Consider the following 23,699-nt stretch of genomic DNA (forward strand, 5'->3'; position numbering starts at 1 on the left):
AAGAGCACATTAGTTAGTACTTATAGTTATGTCCATGTTATTTGGAACTTTTTTTTCCCCCAAGAGTTAGAAAGCTGGCTGCTCACTGATATCCAGTGAATAGCTGAGCTAAATAAACTAGAAAGGTTTGCTATTTGTTTCATGTTAAGTTGAATGATCTCAGCCAGCATTTACATCAGTGATTAACGTATGTATACCAATTTAGCACATGGTCAGATTTAACTTCGGTTGCATTATAGTCAAACAGCATATTGAATGTACTGTGTAGGTTTACCAGAATTAGAGACAAGTTGTGCAAGTTACTGGAATGTGCCAGGTGCATCTCTTTTGGGGGGAAAAAGTCTGTATATTCTTTTTAATGTATTTTTATGAAAAAACAATTTTTTTTTTCTTTTGAGTATTACAACAAATACAAAACCAAACAATTCAAACTAATATTAAAAAAACAAACTTGTTAATTACATAAATATCAACTAATAACTAAGTTACAAAAGAAAAGTCTTAACAATAGTAATAATAATAATAACCATTACACAGCTCAGCAAAACAAAGCAATAGCCCTCGATCATCGAGCGCATGAATTTATACACCTTCATATGTTTGTAGTTCCTCCCCTCTGGATACCAGATTCATTACATAGAATTGCCATAGCTATATAAAGCCTTCTTATTCGTATGGTGGACAAATCTGTACCCAGGTAGTTCAGAAAGGGCCATCACGTCTTATAGAAATTCTCAGTTTTATGGTACACCATAGTCTGAAGGAAGTCCAAGGGGATGTGCTCCATGACCAGCTTACGCCAGCCTGCCAGCCCCAGGGGATCTTCTGACACCCGCCCTAATAGAGTGTTCTTTCTGGCAAAAAAAAAGTGAGTATACTGAAAAGCCTTATTTTGTGTCTGTCTGATTAAAGTGAATTAACAAAGCCACAAAAAAGAGATATCGGGTCCGGGTCCATCTCCAACTCCGTCCCCAGGACCTCCTCTATTTCGCCTACCATAGCATTCCAGTATGCCCACAGTCTGTGGCAGGACCAAAGACAATGAGTAAGAGTGCCCATGCTCACTTTACATTTAGGAGACATTGGAGATGTTCCCGCTTTAAATTTAGCGAGGTGGTCTGGGGCTAGATGGACCTTGTAGAGAATCTTCAATTGCAAGGCGTGGGTCCTTTGTAAATCGAGTCCTTGTTGCATTTTTCCAGATATCCTCCCATATTTCAGAAGAGATCTCAATGTCCAATTCCCTCTCCCATATCTTACAGAGCCGTTCAGTCTCGTCCAAGGGACCCTCTCCCAATAGATGATGAGCGTTGCTAACAGATAATGTATCCTCAGCACTCAACCCCCTATTCTCCATGTCGCACCTGTAAGAATCAGTTAGAAGTGTGGTCTTTTTTTGTGTGAAGTTTCTAATTTGAAAGAAACAAAGGAGGTCCATACTGGACAATTCAAATTTCAAGCCAACTGGTCAAAGGATATAAATGTGTCCCCTTCGAATAAATCACCCAAGCATGACATGCCCCTAGCTGCCCATAGTTTAAACCCAGAGTCCATCATCCGTGGCTGAAAGCCCAGCATATCAACTATGGTGTCAAAAATGATGTTTTGGCAATATTGCCCTCACCCTGATGCATTGCCCTCCACGCCTTGACAGTATTGGTGACTATTGGGTTATGGCAATATTCCTTAACTGTTCTCATTTTGTTTAAGAACAGAAGGCCAATAAGGGGGCATCTTGTCTGAGATGCTTCGATTTCCAACCAAAGTGAGTGAGGGTCCCCCGGCCCAATCATTCACGTAAGATAGCAATGAGTTTAACAGATTAGGTTTTGAGGCCCACTCCTCCCAGTCTGTAAGGTAACTGCAATTTAGTCAGTTTAATTAGGGGCCGCTTACGATCCCAGATAAAAGAACTAAACTAGCCGCTCAGTCTTCTAAATATTTGCTTAATAAAAAGTAGAGAAGCATTCGCATAGGATACAACAGGCAGGGCTGAATGTTCATTTTAATGAGGGCCATTCGACCTAACCAAGAAATTGGAAGTACCTCCCATCTACGAAGGTCCTGCTTGATTCTGTTGATTAAATGGGCAAAATTGGCTTTAAATAGCTGATCAAAAATGGGAGTAATAAATATACCTCTGTAGAGAAAGCCCTCTTGCGACCATCTGAAGGGGAACCATGATCCACCCTCAGGATCAGGCATGGCCGTGGGCATTGCCTCTTGCTTACAATATTGATCTTATAACCCGAGAAGATTGACGCATTGTCTCAGGTGTGGCAATGAGACTGTTGGGTTTGATAAGAAGACGAGAATGTCATCCACATACAGTGCAATCTTATGTGACTTTGTCTCTACTTCTGGAGTGGTTATTTTGGAATCCCTGCATATTGCCTCCGCCAGCAGTTCGATCACCAGTGGTGACAAGGGACAGCCCTGTCAACAACCCCTACAAATATTAAAATTGCTTGACCGTACACCATTGGTGAGAACCGCGGCAAGAGGTTCACTATACAAAACCTCCACCCACCAGATGAAGGTCTCTCCCAGGCCAAACTACTTCAAAGTATGAAAACGATATGGCTCACAACCCTGTCAAATGCCTTTTTCCTATCGAAGGAAATCATCTATCCCTGTACTGATTGCTGTTGACATATTTGGATCATGTTAATTAATCTCCTGACATTATCTGTCGATCTGCGACCTTTTATGAACCCTATCTGGTCCTCCTCAATTGTGGAGGGCAGTACAGTTTCTAGCCTTAATGCCAGAGTCTTGAATAGGATTTTGAAGTTGACATTCAGGAGTGAAATGGGTCAATAGGAAACACATTCCTCTGGAGGCTTCCCTTTTTTAACAACGAGAGAGATGTTCGCCTTTCTTAGAGATGGGGTAGGAGGCCACGACAATGTGAGTCATTAAACCTACTAATCATTGGCCCTGACAATATTCTTATAAATTCCTTATAGAACTCAGTGGGGAGCCCGTCAGGACCCATTCTGGAACTATCTCACAGCCTCCTGCGCCTCTTGTTCTGACAATGGGGCCTTGAGAGATTCTTGTTCAGGGGTCACTCCTGGAAGGTCCAAATTCTTTTAAAAAAAGACTCCATCCTCACCAGCCCACACTCTGTTTTCAGATTGGTATAATTCAGAGTAAAATTTCTGGAATTCGACATTAATCCTTTTGAAATCGTAGGCTAAATTTCCAGTGTCCTATCTGATCGAGGTAATGGCCTCGGGGACACTCTTTTTCCTTGCAAGATATGCTAGGTATTTGCCTGGTTTATCCCCATGCTCAAACAGCCTTCGACTTGTAAATGTAAGCTCCTTCTTGGCTGTCCGCTTGAGCATGGAGTTCAGCGTAGACCGAAGCACCGTGATCCTCTGCAGTTTAACCGGTGAGGGCCTGTCAAAATATGCCTTTTCAGCTACTTGCAGGCGTGCCTCAAGCAAATGTTGCTGCACACCCATCTGTCTCTTCTTACTGGCTGCATAGGAAATAACCAACCCCCTAGCATAGGCTTTAGCTGTTTCCCAAATGATGGATGGGCTACTGGTCGAGCTTGAATTAATATCTAAAAAAGCCCTGAACTCAGAAGAAAAGAATTCAATAAACTTTCTATCCTTGAGGACAAATGGATCCAGTCGCACTGTATCCTTACTCTTAACCATTAAATACACTGGGGCGTGATTGGAAATAGTGATATTGCCAATTGTACATGACACCTCTGAGCCAGATGTGCTATGGGATTAGAAAAAGATTAATTCTGGCATGGCATTTACGTGGGTTAAGCATAATGTGAAGTCCTTGACAGTAGGGTGAAGGTGCCTCCAAGCATCTACCAAACCCAATTCAGCACACAGATCCCTTAGTTGTTGAGATCACAAAGAAGATATTGGCGGGCCTTTGGGCAATCTGTCTACTTAGGAATCTGAGACAATTGAAATCCCCTCCTACGATGACATGTTAAGATGCAAGGTTAACCAGTCCAGAAAGTGTGTCTGTCAGGAAACTAAGGGGGTGGGCCGAGGGACAGTAAACATTTAAGATCTCGTATTCTTTCCCATCTATCAAAGCTTTAAGGATTACAAATCTCCCTTGTGTGTCTTTAATGCACTCTAATAACTTAAATAGGAGATTCTTTTTAACTAAAATGGCCACCCCTTTGCTTCTCGTACTGAAAGATGAAAAATAAACCCGGTCATACCCATTTTATTGCAACTTCAAATGCTGTGCATCATCCAAGTGTGTTTCTTGTAATAAGGCAACATCCTCCCTCTCCCTTTAAAGTACTTTCTTCCTCTTTACAAGTGAATGACTTCCCCTAATATTTCAGGTGCACCACTCAAACATATCCTTAGCCATAACCTTCTATAGCATCATCTAGACTCCAGAGAGGAAGAACCTGAACTACATACCTCTGAACTTTAGTGCAAAAGAATTCCCAAAACCCAAAAACTACGCAGACTAAAATAACTACTGTCAACAAATCTGCAAACTTACAAAAACTATGTACAGCAAAAACAGAAAAACAAAAAATTCCCAAAGGCACTGATTGGAGGAATTTTCCCCCTGTTCAAAGGGGTACCTACACATCCTACAACCTTACTAACGATCCCAATCGCCCTCAACTCCTACCAGGTAGGATCGCGCCACATATACCGACCACCCAGTAGAGAAAAGACAAACACCCAAAAGCAAGGTTAGTACTATAAACAAGTAAACTAAAAATAAATATGGTACCCATCCCTTAACATAGAGATTAAAGATAAATACTCTATCCATCCCATCATTTCATGAAACTTATTACCAGAAAGGGAACTTCACCAAGTCCTTTTTGCTGAAGAGCAAACCTGAACAGCTCTGTCCTGTATGCCTGTTCAGCCGTTTGATTTTAAATCAATGCGTCCACAAAGTTCTTTGCTTTCTCTGGCGAGTTGAACAAGTGTATGGATCCATTATGATTGATCCAAAACATCGCTGGATATCTTAAAAAATACTGGATCCCAAGCTTTCTCAGTCTCCTCTTGACACTATCGTAGGACCTATCTTTCCGGACCACTGCCGCCTAGAAGTCTTGACAAACCGTGACCCTGCAGCCGCCACATAACAACACCCTCGAATCCCTCGACTGGACTCTGGAGGCTTCCATGACCCTCTGCTTGCTTTTATAATGATGAAACCTCACCAGGACAGGGCATGGGTGCTGATCTGTGATTCGGTGGACTCTTTCAATTGTATCCTTCTGTTCTCAACTTCTACACCAAGAAACTCTAAGAACCACTTCTTGAACTCCACCAGCCGCTCACCTTCTGTCTGCTCTGGTATGCCAACATCACACAGCTTCTTTCTCTTCTGCCCCTGTTTTCAAGATCGTCAACCAGAACCAACAGACCATGGACCTGTGTTTCCAGGGCTTCAATCCGGCTCTTGGAGGAGTCAGACTCTGCCTCTAGCCCTGCAGCCCAGTACTCGAGCTCATTGGTCCTTTTTCCGAGGTCTTGCAGCATAGCAGATACAGGAGCCAGCTTCTCCTCACTTTTTTCCTAGATCTGCCTCCCCAGGGCCTTGCGAGATTTGGCCAGCTCCTCAACCTTGGTCTGGTGAGTAAGCAAGACTGCTGCTTCAGAGGGCTGGGCCATGGTCCCGGCCCCGGGTGTGCTTCCTCCTTTCTTCAGCATTCTGCAGCTGCAAGGACAAAGGTAAGTAGCTTTTTTCAGGTTTCTAGCTCCTTTACTCACAGTAAAGTGTTTGGGATGGACCCTGACTCTGTCGGATCGGTGTTGCGGCACAGAGCCCATCAAACACGCTCCTTAACAGGGTGCCAACATCTTGGATTCCCCCCAGTATATTCTTAAGTGGAAGAAACAGAGAAAACTGACATAAAGACAAATAAATCAGAAGTAAATGCCATTTCTAATATTTAAACTTTTTATTTATTATGGTTTATTTTAATAAAACGTAACTACCCAGTGAATTTACTTAACAGATTTTCCTTGTAAGTTTTGGTTTTCAGCAAGAATTGGAGTAAGATTTTTTTCTTCATGGAATATTTGGAGAAGCCACTTGGGAAAAGTGGGAGGACAGTGGTTGTTAGGTTGACATTTGATAGGGTAAATGGGGCAAGACTGTATCTACAAGTGCAAGGGTTAGTAATCAGAAGGCACAGAGTTAAGATAATTGGCAGAAAATCCTGGCCTGGATGTTTTACAAGATATTGGTGAGACCACATCATAAATACTAAATGCTGTTTTGTTCTCCTTGTTTGGTAAGGATATAAATGGGTTAGGGCAATTCAGAGGGGGTTTATTGGAGTGACACCTGGAATGAGTTGTCTTATTGAGTAAGACTGGAAAAAAAGGGCTTATTTTCTTTGGAGGTTTGAAGACTAAGGGGTGACTTGATTGAAGTATACAAGATCTTGAACAGTCTAGATAAGTTGAATGTGGAAATGATGGTTCATCTTGAAATAGCGATGGTGGCAACAGGCAGATTTCAAATATAGCTGTCCTTCTATGCCAGAAATGAGGAGAAATGTTTTCTCTTGTTTGTGAAACTTGGAATGTTGGCTCAGAAGACTGTGGAAGTGTGTTGGTTCAACAGTTTAAGGCACAGGAATGTCCTTATTAGAAAGGGAATCAAAACATGTTGGGAGAAGATGGGGAATATGGAAATAAAAATGCACACTGATCAGCGAAGACCTTATTGAATGATGGAGCATCTCATGTTTACAAAAGCAGATTTTTAAATTAATGTTGAGAGCTTCTATAATCTGGAATGTCCTACATAGAAAAATGGTGTAAACAGCTTCAACAAAAAATTTTCAAAAAGAATTTGAATATCTGCTAAAAGGAGAAGTTTGCAGGGTTTGTTTTAATTCTTTCAGTCCCCAGGATTTGATCCTTACTGTGCTCTGAGAAGTAGTAAGTTATTGGGTGAATATTTGGGAGTTGACTAAGGTTTATTCTATTCCTGAAGTTCAACATAGTGTAATTGCTATTAAGTTTAATAAAATATATAAAAACATAAATATCTATTTAGAACACACATGGCTGATGAGTCGCAGCTATAACATGTAGGAGATCCTAGATGTTAGTTTGATACCAGGCAAACACGTGCAGTAATGGTTTGAAATTTGAGTAGCTTCAGCTCTGAGTTTGAGCTGCAGGCTGAACTACAGACTCTGCGAAGGATTAGGGCATGGGAAGGTTAGGAGGTGTTCATACTCTGGGGTCCTCTGATTTGGTTAGTATTTCATTGACAGAAGAGTGTGACTTTGAGATAGGTAAGGGGACCAAGAATGCAGGCACCTGTAGCTGTGCAGATGTTCAGCAGGCTAGAGGTTCTTTTAAAAATGACTGGGTAAAATTGCAGGCTGCAGGTGATGAGCATAATATAGGAATGTAGTAGTAGTACACAATATGGTCAGAGAAATTCACACTGTTCTCTGATGCACAGCTATGTTTCTTGCCTGATGCTAGTTTTTGGGACATCAGCTCAGGTTCGCAGGTAAATTTGCGGGGGGGGGGGGGGGGGGGGGGTTGCGGGGAAAAGACCAATCTTCCTCGGCAATTCAATACCAATGCCATAGGCAGTGCATGGAGGGTATGCATAGCCAGTATGAAGATCAAGGTGTGAAATAAAGACTTACAACTTCAAAGGTTATGGATTGTTGAACTTGGTGAAAATTAGCACACAAAAAATGAAATTAGAGAGAGAGGCGTATATGGCTCAAAGACTGACTTTTTTAAAAAATGGTTTCAGTTGTTAGCAGTGACAATGTACAACAGGATAGTTGCCACCTGAACCATGCTGGGGCCAGTGTTCTTGCAAGCTGCACAGCTAAGATAGTTGAGAGTATTTGAAACTAAACAATAGGGATCAAACTAAGGAAGGTGATGGTAAATTAGAGAATAGAGTCAAAACAAAAAAAAATTAATTTGGGAAATTATTAATAAACCATGATAGGAATGGATAGGACATACAGATTTAAGAGTAAACTAACAGAAAGCTGTAAAAAGAATAAAGGGATAAAACTGGGAGTTTGTATCTGAATGCAGGTAGCATTCAAATCAAAAAGATGAAATGAGAGTGCTAGTAGAAATAAATCTGTACATTCTGGTCGCCATTGCAAGGTGACATGAACTAGAAGCTGAATTTTGAATGGTATTTCAGAAGGGCAGGAAGGTAAGAGAAGTAGGGTGGAGTGCCTCTATTAGTGAATCATGATATTAGCATAATAGAAAGGGATGACCTAAGTTCAGGAAACCAAGATATAAAAAACAGTTTGGGTGAGGATGAGAATGAAGGCAAGAAGTCACTTACGAGACATAAAAACACAGAAAATAGGAGCAGGAATAGTCCATTTGATCCTTTTGAACCTGCTCCACCATTCAATATGATCATGGCCAATCATCCAGCTCAATGTCCTGTTCCCACTTTCTCCCTCCACCCTTCGATCCCTTTAGCCCCAAGAAACTTGTTGAAATCATTCAATGTTTTGGTCTTAATAATTTTCTTTCGCAGTCATGAATTTTATTCCGGATATGTTCTCTCCAAGGCTTGGACAGTTGAAGCAAGACATCTGTGTTCATATACTTTAATCCTCTCTTTGAAGGCTAAGTTTCCATTTGCTTTCTCCACTGCCTACAGCACCTGCATGCTTACTTTCATTAACCGGTGTTAAAGGACACCCTGGCCTCAATGTACCTCTCTCCTTTCCCAATCTACTGCAATTCAAATAATAATCTACCTTCCCCTTTTTTTTTGTTGCCAATATGGATAACGTTGCTGTTTTGTCTTTGTTTCCTTCACTCTCTTGCTTGTATCTTTCACTTTAGGGGAGGTGATGAACTTTTGGTATTGTCACTAGACTATTAATCCAGAAATGCAGGAAATGATTTGGGGACTTGGGTTCAAAACCTGCCATGATTGATAGTGGAATGTGAATTCAATTTTTAAAAAAATCTGGAATTAAGAATCTAATGGTGACCATGATGCCATTGTCACTTGTAAGGAAAAAAATTCATCTGATTCACTAATGTCCTTTTAGGGAAGGAAATCTGCCATCCTTAACTGGTCTAGCTCACATATGACTCCAGGCGCATAACAATATGGCTGACTTTTAACAAAAACGGATGGGAAATAAATACTGGCCTAGCCAGCGATGCTCACATCATTTGAATGAATTTTAAGGAAGTTATACTTTACCTGCCACTCCCTCAACTTGTCCAAAACATTCTGAAGCATCTTTCCATTCTCTTCACAGTTCACCCTCCTGTCCATTTTGTGTTATCTGCAAACTTGGAGATATCACACAAAGTTCCATCATTTAAATAATGAATTTATATTGTGAATAGTCATGGTCCAAACATTGATTTTCTTTTTGAAATTCACTCATAGGATGTGGGCCTCGCTGTCCAGCTATCATTTATTGCTCATCCCTAGTTGCTGTTCATAAGTTGTTGGTGAGCTGCCTTCTTGCACACTGTGGTCCAAGTCCTGCAAGTAGAGCCTAATGTTGTTAGGGAGAGAATTCTAGAGTTTCCACACAGTGACATGAAAGCAATGCTGACATATTTCTAAGTCAAAAGAGTCTCCGGTCCTGATGAAGAGCTCATCACGATTCCTGATGAAGGGCTCATGCTCGAAACGTCAACTCTCCTCCTCGGATGCTGCCTGACCAGCTGTGCTTTTCCAGCACCACACTCTCGACTCTGATCTCCAGCATCTGCAACCCTCTCTTTCTCCTATATTTCCAAGTCAGGATGGTGAGTGGCTTGGAGGAGAATTTGTAGGTGGTGCTGTTCCCATTTTCTTCTGCCCTTATCCTTCAACATGGTTGTGGTTTTGAAAGGTACAGTCTAATGATCTTTGGTGAATTTTTGCAGTGCATCTTCTAGATAGTTCATGGTTGGAGGGAATGGTTGTTTGTTGATGTGCCAATCAAGTAGGTTACTTTGTCTTTAATAGTATCAAGCAAAGTTGGACCGCAGCTGTTTACAATAATATATATTAAATACGCACATGTTAATAACTTGGTGAAAAGAAATAAATGTACTGAGGCCAAATTTGCAGGTGGTGTAAAAATAAGTGGAAAGGCACATAAGTAGATTATTTGGAGTATAATGTTTGTGGGGGGGAGAAGAATGTAAAGTTCATTTTGGAAGGGAGAACAAATTATTGAAATACAGAAAAATTGCAGAAATTTGCATCACAAGGAGACTATATTTGTACACGAAATACAGAAAGTTAGCACATCGATGCAGCAGGTAATCAGTTAGGCTAACATTAATATGTGGGTACAGCAAGTTAATAAGAAAGCTAATAGAATGTTATTATTCTTAGTGAGTTTTTGACCGGCATGTAGAATAGAAATGACAGATTGGCAAAAGTAGCATAGATAAGGAACTTTAAAAAGTTTTTGGGATAGTTTCTTTGCACACTACATTCTGGTGCTGACCCAAGAGTAGACTTTACATAGTGCAAAGAGGTAGCATTAATGAATGATTTCATAGGGAAGGCACACTTAAGAAATAGTGAATGTACTATGATTGGATTTTATAACCTGTTTGAGGGAAGGGAAAGTTGGTCTGAGACTATTTGTTTTAAATTTTAAATAAGGGCCATAAAGAGGGGATGAGTGCTGAACTGGATAATGTGAATAGGTTCATAGTAAGGAAAATTAAGTAAAAAGTTATGTTTCAGTTATGAAGGACATGAGTGAGACATAGAGACCTGTGAACAGTATTGGCCGTCCTTATTTAAGTAAGGATGTGAATGAGTTTGAAGCAGTTCAGAGAAAGTTGACTAGTTTTATATCTAGACTAGGCAGGATGTTTAGCAAGGAAACATAGAAACTGTGGTTGGATAAGATAGGCTTGTATAAGCTGAATTTAGAAGAAAAGAATATTTTATTGAAACCTTAAATCTTGAGCAGTTTCCTTTCCTTTTAAAATAAGAGGTCACCAATTTAAAACAAAAATATTGCAAAATACTTTTTTCGATCAATCGTGAGTCTTTGGAACTCTTTCTGAAAAGGTGATGGAAACGGAGAGCATGAATGTTTTTAAGGCCAACATAGATATATTCTTATTGGGTAGGCTGACATATGGAGAATTTGAAGTGACAATCAGAGTAATTCATGTTCTTATTAAATGGCAGAGCTAGCTCAGCTGATAATTGATCCTCTCTTGTTCCTTGATAATATGCCCCAATATAAGAGCATACAGTATTTCGTTGGAACTTTGCAAGTATCAGTGCAGACTTGATGGAACAAATTGCTGACTCCTGCGCTATATTTTCCATGATTCTTTTCTATATTGTTTTAATATTGGAGCCTTTAAATAAGATGTGTATAATATTCATTTACAATGATGGTCTTATTATTTGGGACCACATTGAAGTGAAGTACTATTGACAGCATTAATTAACATGCATTGTAAAGTTTAATGGCAATCCAAACTGTTGGCAGAGGAGGGGAAGCTGACTTGTTTTGATCTGCTATTAAACCATTGGCAAAATTGAGGAATTCAACACTGTTACTTCTGAGAAATGATTTCGTTCATAGGTTATTTATTTTTGGATACTGGATTAGTGGTGCTGGAAGAGCACAGCAGTTCAGGCAGCATCCAACGAGCAGCGAAATCAACGTTTCGGGCAAAAGCCCTTCATCAGGAATAAAGGCAGTGAGCCTGAAGCATGGAGAGATAAGCTAGAGGAGGGTGGGGGTGGGGAGAGAGTAGCATAGAGTACAATGGGTGAGTGGGGGAGGAGATGACGGTGATAGGTCAAGGAGGAGACGGTGGAGTGGATAGGTGGAAAAGAAGATAGGCAGGTCGGACAAGTCAAGGAGACAGTAACTGAGCTGGAAGTTTGAAACTAGGATGAGGTGGGGGAAGGGGAAATGAGGAAGCTGTTGAAGTCCACATTGATGCCCTGGGGTTGGAGTGTTCCGAGGCGGAAGATGAGGCGTTCCTCCTCCAGGCGTCTGGTGGTGAGGGAGCGGCGGTGAAGGAGGCCCAGGACCTCCATGTCCTTGGCAGAGTGGGAGGGGGAGTTGAAATGTTGGGCCACGGGGCGGTTTGGTTAATTGGTGCGGGTGTCTCGGAGATGTTCCCTAAAGCACTCTGCTAGGAGGCGCCCAGTCTCCCCAATGTAGAGGAGACCACATCGGGAGCAACGGATACAATAAATGATATTGGTGGATGTGCAGGTGAAACTTTGATGGATGTGGAAGGCTCCTTTAGGGCTTTGGATAGAGGTGAGGGAGGAGGTGTGGGCACAGGTTTTACAGTTCCTGCGGTGGCAGGGGAAAGTGCCAGAATGGGAGGGTGGGTCGTAGGGGGGTGTGGACCTGACCAGGTAGTCACGGAGGGAACGGTCTTTGCGGAAGGCGGAAAGGGGTGGGGAGGGAAATATATCCCTGGTGGTGGGGTCTTTTTGGAGGTGGCGGAAATGTCGGTGGATGATTTGGTTGATGCGAAGGTTTGTAGGGTGGAAGGTGAGCACCAGGGGCGTTCTGTCCTTGTTACGGTTGGAGGGGTGGGGTCTGAGGGCGGAGGTGCGGGATGTGGACGAGATGCTTTGGAGGGCATCTTTAACCACGTGGGAAGGGAAATTGCGGTCTCTAAAGAAGGAGGCCATCTGGTGTGTCCTATGGTGGAACTGGTCCTCCTGGGAGCAGATACGGCGGAGGCGGAGAAATTGGGAATACGGGATGGCATTTTTGCAAGAGATAGGGTGGGAAGAGGTGTAATCCAGGTAGCTATGGGAGTCAGTGGGTTTGTAAAAAATGTCAGTGTCAAGTCGGTCGTCACTAATGGAGATGGAGAGGTCCAGGAAGGGGAGCGAGGTGTCAGAGATAGTCCAGGTAAATTTAAGGTCAGGGTGGAATGTGTTGGTGAAGTTGATGAATTGCTCAACCTCCTCGCGGGAGCACGAGGTGGCGCCAATGCAGTCATCAATGTAGCGGAGGAAGAGGTGGGGAGTGGTGCCGGTGTAATTATGGAAGATCAACTGTTCTACATAGCCAACAAAGAGACAGGCATAGCTGGGGCCCATATGTGTGCCCATGGCTACGCCTTTGGTCTGGAGGAAGTGGGAGGATTCAAAGGAGAAATTGTTAAGGGTGAGGACCAGTTTGGCCAGACGAATGAGAGTGTCAGTGGAAGGATACTGTTGGGGACGTCTGGAGAGGAAAAAAACGGAGGGCTTGGAGGCCCAGATCATTGCGAATGGAGGTGTAGAGGGATCGGATATCCATGGTGAAGATAAGGCGTTGGGGGCCAGGGAAACGGAAGTCTTGGAGGAGGTGGAGGGCGTGGGTGGTGTCTCGAATGTATGTGGGGAGTTCCTGGACTAGGGGGGATAGGACAGTGTCAAGGTAGGTAGAGATGAGTTCAGTGGGGCAGGAGCATGCTGAGACAATGGGTCGGCCAGGGTGGTCAGGCTTGTAGATCTTGGGAAGGAGGTAGAACCGGGCAGTGCGGGGTTCCTGGACTATGAGGTTGGAAGCTGTGGGTGGGAGATCTCCTGAGGTGATGAGGTTCTGTATGGTCTGGGAGATGATGGTTTCGTGATGGGGGGGTGGGGTCATGGTCGAGGGAGCAGTCGGAAGAGGTGTCCTCGAGTTGGCGTTTGGCTTCAGCGGTGTAGAGGTCAGTGCGCCAGACTACCACTGCGCCCCCTTTATCCGCTGGCTTGATGGTGAGGTTGGGATTGGAGCAGAGGGATTGGAGGGCTGCGCGTTGTGAGGGTGAGAGGTTGGAGTGGGGGAGGGGGGACGACAGGTTGAGGCGGTTAATGTCCCGGCAGCAGTTGGAAATGAAGAGGTCGAGGGCAGGTAATAGGCCAGCACGGGGTGTCCAGGTGGATGCAGTGTGTTGGAGGTGGGCGAAGGGGTCCTCGGAAGGTGGGCGGGAGTCCTGATTGTGAAAGTACGCTCTGAGGCGGAGGCGACGGAAGAATTGTTCGATGTCACGTCGTGTATTAAATTCATTGATGCGTGGACGGAGGGGGATGAAGGTGAGTTCTTTGCTGAGGACTGATCGTTCGTCCTCAGATTCCAGAAGATTCCCCCCTATTACCTGCCCTCGACCTCTTCATTTCCAACTACCGCCGGGACATTAACCGCCTCAACCTGTCGTCCCCCCTCCCCCACTCCAACCTCTCACCCTCACAACGCGCAGCCCTCCAATCCCTCTGCTCCAATCCCAACCTCACCATCAAGCCAGCGGATAAAGGGGGCGCAGTGGTAGTCTGGCGCACTGACCTCTACACCGCTGAAGCCAAACGCCAACTCGAGGACACCTCTTCCTACTGCTCCCTCGACCATGACCCCACCCCCCATCACGAAACCATCATCTCCCAGACCATACAGAACCTCATCACCTCAGGAGATCTCCCACCCACAGCTTCCAACCTCATAGTCCGGGAACCCCGCACTGCCCGGTTCTACCTCCTTCCCAAGATCTACAAGCCTGACCACCCTGGCCGACCCATTGTCTCAGCATGCTCCTGCCCCACTGAACTCATCTCTACCTACCTTGACACTGTCCTATCCCCCCTAGTCCAGGAACTCCCCACATACGTTCGAGACACCACCCACGCCCTCCACCTCCTCCAAGACTTCCGTTTCCCTGGCCCCCAACGTCTTATCTTCACCATGGATATCCAATCCCTCTACACCTCCATTCGCCATGACCAGGGCCTCCAAGCCCTCCGTTTTTTCCTCTCCAGACGTCCCCAACAGTACCCTTCCACTGACACTCTCATTCGTTTGGCCGAACTGGTCCTCACCCTTAACAATTTCTCCTTTGAATCCTCCCACTTCCTCCAGACCAAAGGCGTAGCCATGGGCACACGTATGGGCCCCAGCTATGCCTGTCTCTTTGTTGGCTATGTCGAACAGTTGATCTTCCGTAATTACACCGGCACCACTCCCCACCTCTTCCTCCGCTACATTGATGACTGCATTGGCGCCACCTCGTGCTCCCGCGAGGAGGTTGAGCAATTCATCAACTTCACCAACACATTCCACCCTGACCTTAAATTTACCTGGACTATCTCTGACACCTCGCTCCCCTTCCTGGACCTCTCCATCTCCATTAGTGACGACCGACTTGACACTGACATTTTTTACAAACCCACTGACTCCCATAGCTACCTGGATTACACCTCTTCCCACCCTATCTCTTGCAAAAATGCCATCCCGTATTCCCAATTTCTCCGCCTCCGCCGTATCTGCTCCCAGGAGGACCAGTTCCACCATAGGACACACCAGATGGCCTCCTTCTTTAGAGACCGCAATTTCCCTTCCCACGTGGTTAAAGATGCCCTCCAAAGCATCTCGTCCACATCCCGCACCTCCGCCCTCAGACCCCACCCCTCCAACCGTAACAAGGACAGAACGCCCCTGGTGCTCACCTTCCACCCTACAAACCTTCGCATCAACCAAATCATCCACCGACATTTCCGCCACCTCCAAAAAGACCCCACCACCAGGGATATATTTCCCTCCCCACCCCTTTCCGCCTTCCGCAAAGACCGTTCCCTCCGTGACTACCTGGTCAGGTCCACACCCCCCTACGACCCACCCTCCCATTCTGGCACTTTCCCCTGCCACCGCAGGAACTGTAAAACCTGTGCCCACACCTCCTCCCTCACCTCTATCCAAGGCCCTAAAGGAGCCTTCCACATCCATCAAAGTTTCACCTGCACATCCACCAATATCATTTATTGTATCCGTTGCTCCCGATTGTGGTCTCCTCTACATTGGGGAGACTAGGCGCCTCCTAGCAGAGCGCTTTAGGGAACATCTCCGAGACACCCGCACCAATCAACCAAACCGCCCCGTGGCCCAACATTTCAACTCCCCCTCCCACTCTGCCAAGGACATGGAGGTCCTGGGCCTCCTTCACCGCCGCTCCCTCACCACCAGACGCCTGGAGGAGGAACGCCTCATCTTCCGCCTCGGAACACTCCAACCCCAGGGCATCAATGTGGACTTCAACAGCTTCCTCATTTCCCCTTCCCCCACCTCATCCTAGTTTCAAACTTCCAGCTCAGTTACTGTCTCCTTGACTTGTCCGACCTGCCTATCTTCTTTTCCACCTATCCACTCCACCGTCTCCTCCTTGACCTATCACCTTCATCTCCTCCCCCACTCACCCATTGTACTCTATGCTACTCTCTCCCCACCCCCACCCTCCTCTAGCTTATCTCTCCATGCTTCAGGCTCACTGCCTTTATTCCTGATGAAGGGCTTTTGCCCGAAACGTTGATTTCGCTGCTCGTTGGATGCTGCCTGAACTGCTGTGCTCTTCCAGCACCACTAATCCAGTATTTGATTTTCAGCATCTGCAGTCATTGTTTTTACCTTATTTATTTTTGGAGCCAAGTATTTGCATTTAAAATCCATTGTGAAGTCTCTCTTTATATTTGTCCGCGATATCATTATTAACAGTCTTACTGGATCCAGACTGACTGACAATTCTGATGTGAAATGTGTAAAATCAGCTTCTAATCAAATTAAGATAAGGTTTACTTTGGAGAAACTGATGTTCCACTATGCGTTTTGGTAATTTGTGTCCTTGCTTTGATATTCATAACATTTGAATTTTCCAAATTATACAGCTAGTTAATTTTATAAGTTGGTGCTTGAACGAAAGCCATTAACACCTTTATTATGTTAAAGTCTAATGATCTCTTTGTAATTTTTCTCCAGACAGTGACATGCAAGAAATTTATCTGAAGTCTGTCCGTAGCCCTAATATCTACAATAAGAAAAAAATGGTCTTTAGTAAAAATGAAATGACCATATTTTCACAGGTAAGATCTATCTGTTTAGATTTTGTTAAATCATATCTTGTTTTTCCATCTGGTTTGAAATTTTACTTTATGTAAATTTACAGGGACTTCATGGACATTATGCTATATTAAAAGTCCTACAAAATGTCTTTCTGATTTCATTAACCCAAGGTTATTCACACTAATGGTCATGTGTGTGTTTCCCTATGTGTCAGTAAATATGCAATATTTACAAACTGTATCAAAGAACAAAAATCTTTACATCCCAGGAACAGGCCCTTTGGCCCTCCAAGCCTGAGCCAATCCAAATCCACTGTCTAAACTTAACTTATCATTCAATTCCTAAGCATCTGTATCCCTCTGCATCTGTCCAGACGCACCTTAAATGAATCTACCATGCCTGCCTCTACCACCTCTGCAGGCAACGCATTCCAGGCACCTACCACCCTCTGTGTAAAGTACTTGCTGCGTGTATCCCCCTTAAACGTTTTACCTCTCACCTTGGATGCATGACCTCTCATTATTGAATCCCTCACCCTGGGGAAAAAGCTTATCTCTATCCAAACGGTCTATACCCTTCATGAGTATGTAGACCTCAGTCAGGACCTCCCCTCATTTTCTTGTTTTCTATTGAAAACAATCCTAACCTACTCAACCTCTCTTCATAGCTAGCACCTTCCATACCAGGCAACATCCTCGTAAACCTTCTCTGCAACCTCTCCAAAGTAGCCATATTCTTTTGGTCGTGTGGCAACCAGAACTGTACACAGGATTCTAAATGCGGTCAAACCATAGTCTTGTACAATTTTAACTTGACATGCCAGCTCTTATACTCAATACCCTGTCTGATGAGGCAAGCATACCATATGCCTTCGTGACCACACTGCCCACCTGTACAGCCACCTTCAGGGTACACTGGACCTGAACTCCTAGATCTCTCTGCTCATCAACCTTTCCCAACTTTTCCGCTTCCAGTATAGTTCACTCTAGACGTCCCAAAATGCATCACCTCACATTTGCCTGTATTGAACTCCATCTGCCACTTCTCTGCCCAAACTTTTGCCCAACTCTCCAGTCTATCTATAGCCTCCTGTATTCTTTGACAGTCCCCTATGCTTCCTGCTACTCCACCAATCTTTGTGTCATCCGCAAATGTACTGATCAGACCAACAATGCCTTCTTCCAGATCATTTATGTATATCACAAACAACAGTAGCACCAACACTGACCCCTGTGGAACACAACTGGTCACCTTTCTCCATTTCGAGAAACTCCCGTCAACTACTACTCTGTCTCCTGTTGCTCAACCAGTTCTTTATCCACCTAGCTAGAACACCCTGCACACCATGTGACTTCACTTTATTAGTTTACCATAGGGAACCTCATCAAATGCCTTACTAAACTACATGTGTATGACATCTACAGCCCTTTCTTCATCTATCAACTTGGTCACTTCCTCTAAGAAGTCTATTAAGTTGGTAAGGCACAATCTCCCCCTGCACAAAACCATGTTGCCTTTCACTGATAAGCCCATTCTTTTCCAAATATAAATAGATTTTATTCCTCAGTACCTTCTCCAGCAACTTTACCACCACTGATGTCAGGCTCACTGGTCTGTAGTTACCTGGAATATCCCTACTACCCTCCTTGTATAGGGGGACAATATGAGCAACCCTCCAGTCCTTCGGCACTTCATCTGTGTTTAAGGATGCTACAAAGATATCTGTCAGGGCTCCAGCTATTTACTCTCTCGCCTCCGTCAGCAACCTGGGATAGTTCCATCCGGTCCTGAGGATTTGTCCACCTTAATATCCTTTAGTTTACCCAACACATCTTCCCTTCTCATGTTAATGTGATCCAGAGTAAACAAATTTCTATCTCTAATCTCAACATTCATCATGTCCCTCTCATCAGTGAACACTGATGCAAAGTAATCATTGAGAATCTCATCCATTTTCTCAGGTTCGCACACAACCTTCCTTCCTTATCCTTTAGTGGACCAACCCTTTCTCTATTTACCCTCTTGCTTGGGATTCTCTTTAATTCTGCTCGCTAAAGTTATTTCATGGCCCCTTTTAGCCCACTTGATTCCTCATTTAAAATTGGTCCTACTCTCCCAATATTCCTCCAAGCCCATTCGGTTCTTAGCTGTCTGGTCCTTTTCCTCTTGGCTAGTTGCATGATTTCTCCTGTCATCCATGGTTCACGAATCTTGCCTTTCCTATCCATTGTTTTCAAAGGGACATGCCTATCCTACACTATCATTAATCTTTCTTGGAAAGCCTTCCACATATCAAATGTGGACTTCCCTTCAAATAGCTGCTCCCAATCCACATTTCCCAACACCTGCCGAATTTTGATATAATTGGCCTTGGCCCAGTTTAGTACTCTTGCCTTAGGATCACTCTAATCTTTATCTACGAGTATTCTAAAGCGTATAGAATTATGGTCCCTATTATCCAAGAAATCTCCCAGTACAACTTCTACCACCTGGCCTGGCTCATTTCCCAACACCAGGTCCAATATGGCCCCTTCCCTCGTCGGACTATTGACATACTGTTCTAGAAAACTTTCCTGGATGCTCCTTACAAATTCTGCCCCATCCAGACCTCTGACACTAAGTGTATCCCAGTCAATGTTGGTAAAATTAATATCTCCCATCACCACCACCCTGTTGACTCTACGTCTTTCCACAATATGTTTACCTATTTGTTCTTCTACCTCATGCTCACTGTTGGGAGGCCTGTAATACAGCCCCAACAATGTAACTGTACCCTTCTTATTTCTCCGTTCTACCCAAAATGCCTCACTGCTCAAGCCCTCAGCAGTGGGCCCCTCAGCACACCATGATATCATCCCTGACCAGCAACGCAACTCCTCCCCCCACTTTTACTTCCCTCCCTGTCCTGTCTGAAGAATCTATATCCTGGAACATTTAGTTGCCAATCTCGCCCTTCCTTCAACCAAGTCTCTGTGATTGCAATAATGCCATGCTCCCAGACACCAATCCAAGCCCTAAGTTCATCTGCCTTACCCATTATATGCACTTCAGGCCGGCGGTTCTTTTGTGTTCATCTGTTCTCTGCCTGCTCTTCCCGTTGGTAATGCTAACTTCATGATCCATACAGTCTCTAGTTTCTACCTCACTGTCTACTAGTCTTCTCTTCCAGTTCCCAGCCCACTCCCACATTATTTCAAAACTTCCCAACAGCAATAGCAAAAACTCCCCCAAGGACATTAGTTCCAGTCTGGTTCAGGCGTAGACCATCCAATTTGTAATAGTCCCACTTTCTCCAGAACCGGTCCCAATATCCCACAAATCTGAACCCCTCCCTCCTACACCATCCCTCAAGCCAAATGTTTATCCTGCCTATTCTTTCATTTCTACCCTAATCCTGAGATCACTACCTTTTGAGGTCTTCCTCTTTAACTTCTCTCCTAGCTCCCTGAATTCTGCTTTCAGGACCTCCTATTGTTTTTTTCTTATATCATTGGTGCCTATATGCACCATGACAACCGGCTGTTCACCCTCCCCTTTTAGAATGGGGTGGTGGTGATGGGTGATACTACACGTGTAGTATCTTGGGTTTAGCTGTTGCCCAAATATATGCTAAGTCCTAACTTTCCTGGCAACCTCATGGTTTCCAACGTCACCTCTGTTCAGTCTCCCGCTGCTCCCGAACAGGAAAAAAGCTGTGTGTCAAGCTTTTCTTTTCTTAATCCTTTAGTGTAGGAAAATGAATATTCATAACCTTTGTATGATTTTGAGAGCTCAATATTGTACAAAGAAAATTACACCCTATCAAATTGGTGTTACCATACTCTGACTTGGATTGAGATTTTTTTAATCGACAAGCTATATTTGAGACAATCACTGGAAAGCCGAGTACAAGAGGTGATTCTGATAGCTTCGGTGGAATACTGTTAGAACGAGAGCTGGAAATTGGAGCTGAATAATGGGGCAGACGCAATCCTTCTTTGATGCTCTTTAACACGTTTTTCTCCCACAGACAGATAATTGGGAGATTTAAGAGCCACTAAGATGGGCAAGTGTCACACTCTGAGGCAACTGGGACAACTGGGATATTGTCTTGTTCAACTGCTTGACTTACAAGTAGAATTCTGTACAAACTGGACCCAAGTAGTATATTCCCTTCTGGTAGTACATTCATCCGTGCCGTCCAAATCTCCTAACCTGATCTAGTCCCATTTGTCAGCACTTGGCCCATATCCTTCTAAACCCTTCCTGGTCATATACCCATCCAAATGCCTTTTAAATGCTGTAATTGTGCCAGCCTCCTCCACTTTCTCTGGCAGCTCATTCCATACACGCACCACTCTGTGTGAAAAAGTTGTCATTTAGGTCCCTTTTATATCTTTCCCTTCTCACCCTAAGCCTATACCCTCTCGTTCTGGACTGCCCCACCCAGGGAAAAGACCTTGTCTATTTCTCCTATCCATGCCCCTCATGATTTTATAAACCTCTATAAAGTCACCGCTCAGCCTCTGACGCTCCAGAGAAAACAGCCCCAGCCTATTCAGCTTCTCACTATAGCTCAAATCATCCAACCATGGCACCATCCTTGTAAATCTTTTCTGAACCCTTTCAAGTTTCACAACATCCTTCCGATAGGAGACCAGAATTGTATGCAATATTCCAAAAGTGGCCTAACCATTGTCCTGTATAGCAGTAACATAATCTCCCAACTCCTATGCTCAATGCTCTGACCAATAAAGGAAAGCATACCAAACACTATATCTATATCCTATCTACCTGCGACACTACTTTCAAGGAACTATGAACCTGCACTCCAAGATGTATTTGTTCAGCAACACTCTCCAGGACCTTACCATTAATTTTATAAATCCTGCTCTGATTTGCTTTTCCAAAGTGCAGCACCTCGCGTTTATCTAAATTAAACTCCATCTGCTGCTCCTCTGCCCATTGGTCCATCTGTTCAAGATCCCATTGTACTCTGAGGAAACCTTCTTTACTGTTCACTACACCTCCAATTTTGGGGTCATTTTCAAACATATTAATTATACCTCATATGTTCACATCCAAATCATTTACATAAATGACAAAAAGCAGTGGAACCAGCACTGATCCTTGTGGAACACCACAGTTCACAGGCCTCCAGTCTGAAAAGCAACCCTCCATCACCACGCTCTGTCTTCTCCCTTCGAACCAGTTCTGTATCCAAATGGTTAATTCTGCCTGTATTCCATGAGATCTAACCTTGCTAACCAGTCTTCCATGGGGAACCTTGTTGACTGTGTCTCTGAAGTCTATAGAGATCACATCTACCACTTTGCTGTCATTAAACCTCTTTGTTACTTCTTCAGAAAACTCAATCAGGTTCATGAGTCCTGATTTCCCATGCACATAGCCATGCTGACTATCCCAAATCAGTCCTTGCCTTTCCAAACACATGTAAATCTTGTCCCTCAGGATTCCCTCCAACAACTTGCCCACCACTGATTTCAGGCTCACCAGTCTATAGTTCCCTGGCTTTTCCTTACCATCTTTCTTAATTAGTGGCACTATGTTAACCAACCTCCAGTCTTCCTGTGCCTCCCCTGTAACTATTGGTGATCCAAATATCTCAGCAAGGGGCCCAGCAATCACTTCCCTTGTTTCCCACAGATCTCTTGCGTACACCTAATCGGGTCCTGGGGATTTATTCATTTTTGTGTTTCAAGATGTCTAGCACCACTGCCTCTGTGACTGAACGCTTAAAGGAAGCAGAGGAGTAATAACTTTTCATTGTCCTTATGAGGGAAAACAGAATTTTGCCAAGAGAAATAGGAAGTAATCTCGACAGAAAGACCTCCATGGTTTGATTTTTCTGAACACCACCAATGCCACACACTCCTAAAGAAAGACACTGGGTAATTGGGCAGGTTAGTTCATACTTTAAGACCTTTTGTTAGAGAACCAAGAATTTGGTTCATTAAACAGCGGGATGTATCTTTGAATAAAATTGGCTCATACAGATTTCACCAAAAATTAAGCTTGAAAAACTGTTGGTTGACCGGATAGATAACAAGGCTATATATACTTAAATTAGCTCCTGCTCAGGAGCGTGAGGGCACCTGTGTTGATTGAAATAAATTATAAGTTTTCTACTGTAAATATGTGAATGTTTGTTTTATTTCTGTGGTGATGTTTGTTAATATTGAATTTCCTGATAGATTCCTGAACAGGATGAGACCTATATGGAAGACAGCTTTTGTGTTCGTGAAGAAGATGAAGCAGATAATCAAACTGAGTTAAGTGATGATGACATTGTGAATTTTGATCTCTTGAATGATACTCCTGTTGAAAAAAACAAACAGTATGCAACTCGGAACAGAACAAGAGAAAAAATTGCTGAAATAAAAAGTGGTAAACGTGGTTTGACCAAAAAGAAGAAAGGCAGCCGGATAATTTTGTTGAATGATTCCAGTGAAGATGAACAAGAAGTGAATGTAAACCACGAATTGCCAAGAAAGAATTTAGCACACAACAACAAAAGTAAACAGACTGTAGAAGAGCAAAATACGTCATTTTCTCCAAACCTGACCTTAGTAGGTGACTGTTTCAGTGAATGTTCACCAAAAATGGCTGTACAACAACCAGCATGTGTTGATGGGGATAGAAGTAATGCCCTGCGTTTCAGTCTCCAGGCTTCGGTGTCTGAGGCATTAGACTTTCAAATACAGCACAAACATTTGAGAAGGTATAGTTCAGCTGTTGCCTCCGAAATTGCGCCGAACTCAATGCAAGGCAAAGGACAAGATAAATGCCAAGTGAGCAAACTTCATTCCATTAACTTTGTAAGTATCAATTTGTAATTCCATTAACTTTGTAAGTAGTATCTGATATACTGGCAATAATTCTGTGT

General features: G+C 43.7%; 1 protein-coding gene across 3 annotated transcripts in view; it reads left to right on the forward strand.

Annotated features, from left to right (window-relative positions):
* fancm (FA complementation group M) overlaps positions 1-23,699 on the forward strand; it is a 176,952-nt gene that overhangs the window by 135,732 nt on the left and 17,521 nt on the right. For all 3 annotated transcript variants that reach the window (XM_072568442.1, XM_072568440.1, XM_072568443.1), the window contains 2 exons: positions 16,730-16,833; positions 23,008-23,631. In XM_072568442.1, coding sequence (XP_072424543.1) covers positions 16,730-16,833; positions 23,008-23,631 — 728 coding nt within the window. The remainder of the gene's footprint in view (positions 1-16,729; positions 16,834-23,007; positions 23,632-23,699) is intronic.

This window comes from Chiloscyllium punctatum, chromosome 4 (assembly GCF_047496795.1).
Source record: "Chiloscyllium punctatum isolate Juve2018m chromosome 4, sChiPun1.3, whole genome shotgun sequence".
NCBI lineage: Eukaryota > Metazoa > Chordata > Chondrichthyes > Orectolobiformes > Hemiscylliidae > Chiloscyllium > Chiloscyllium punctatum.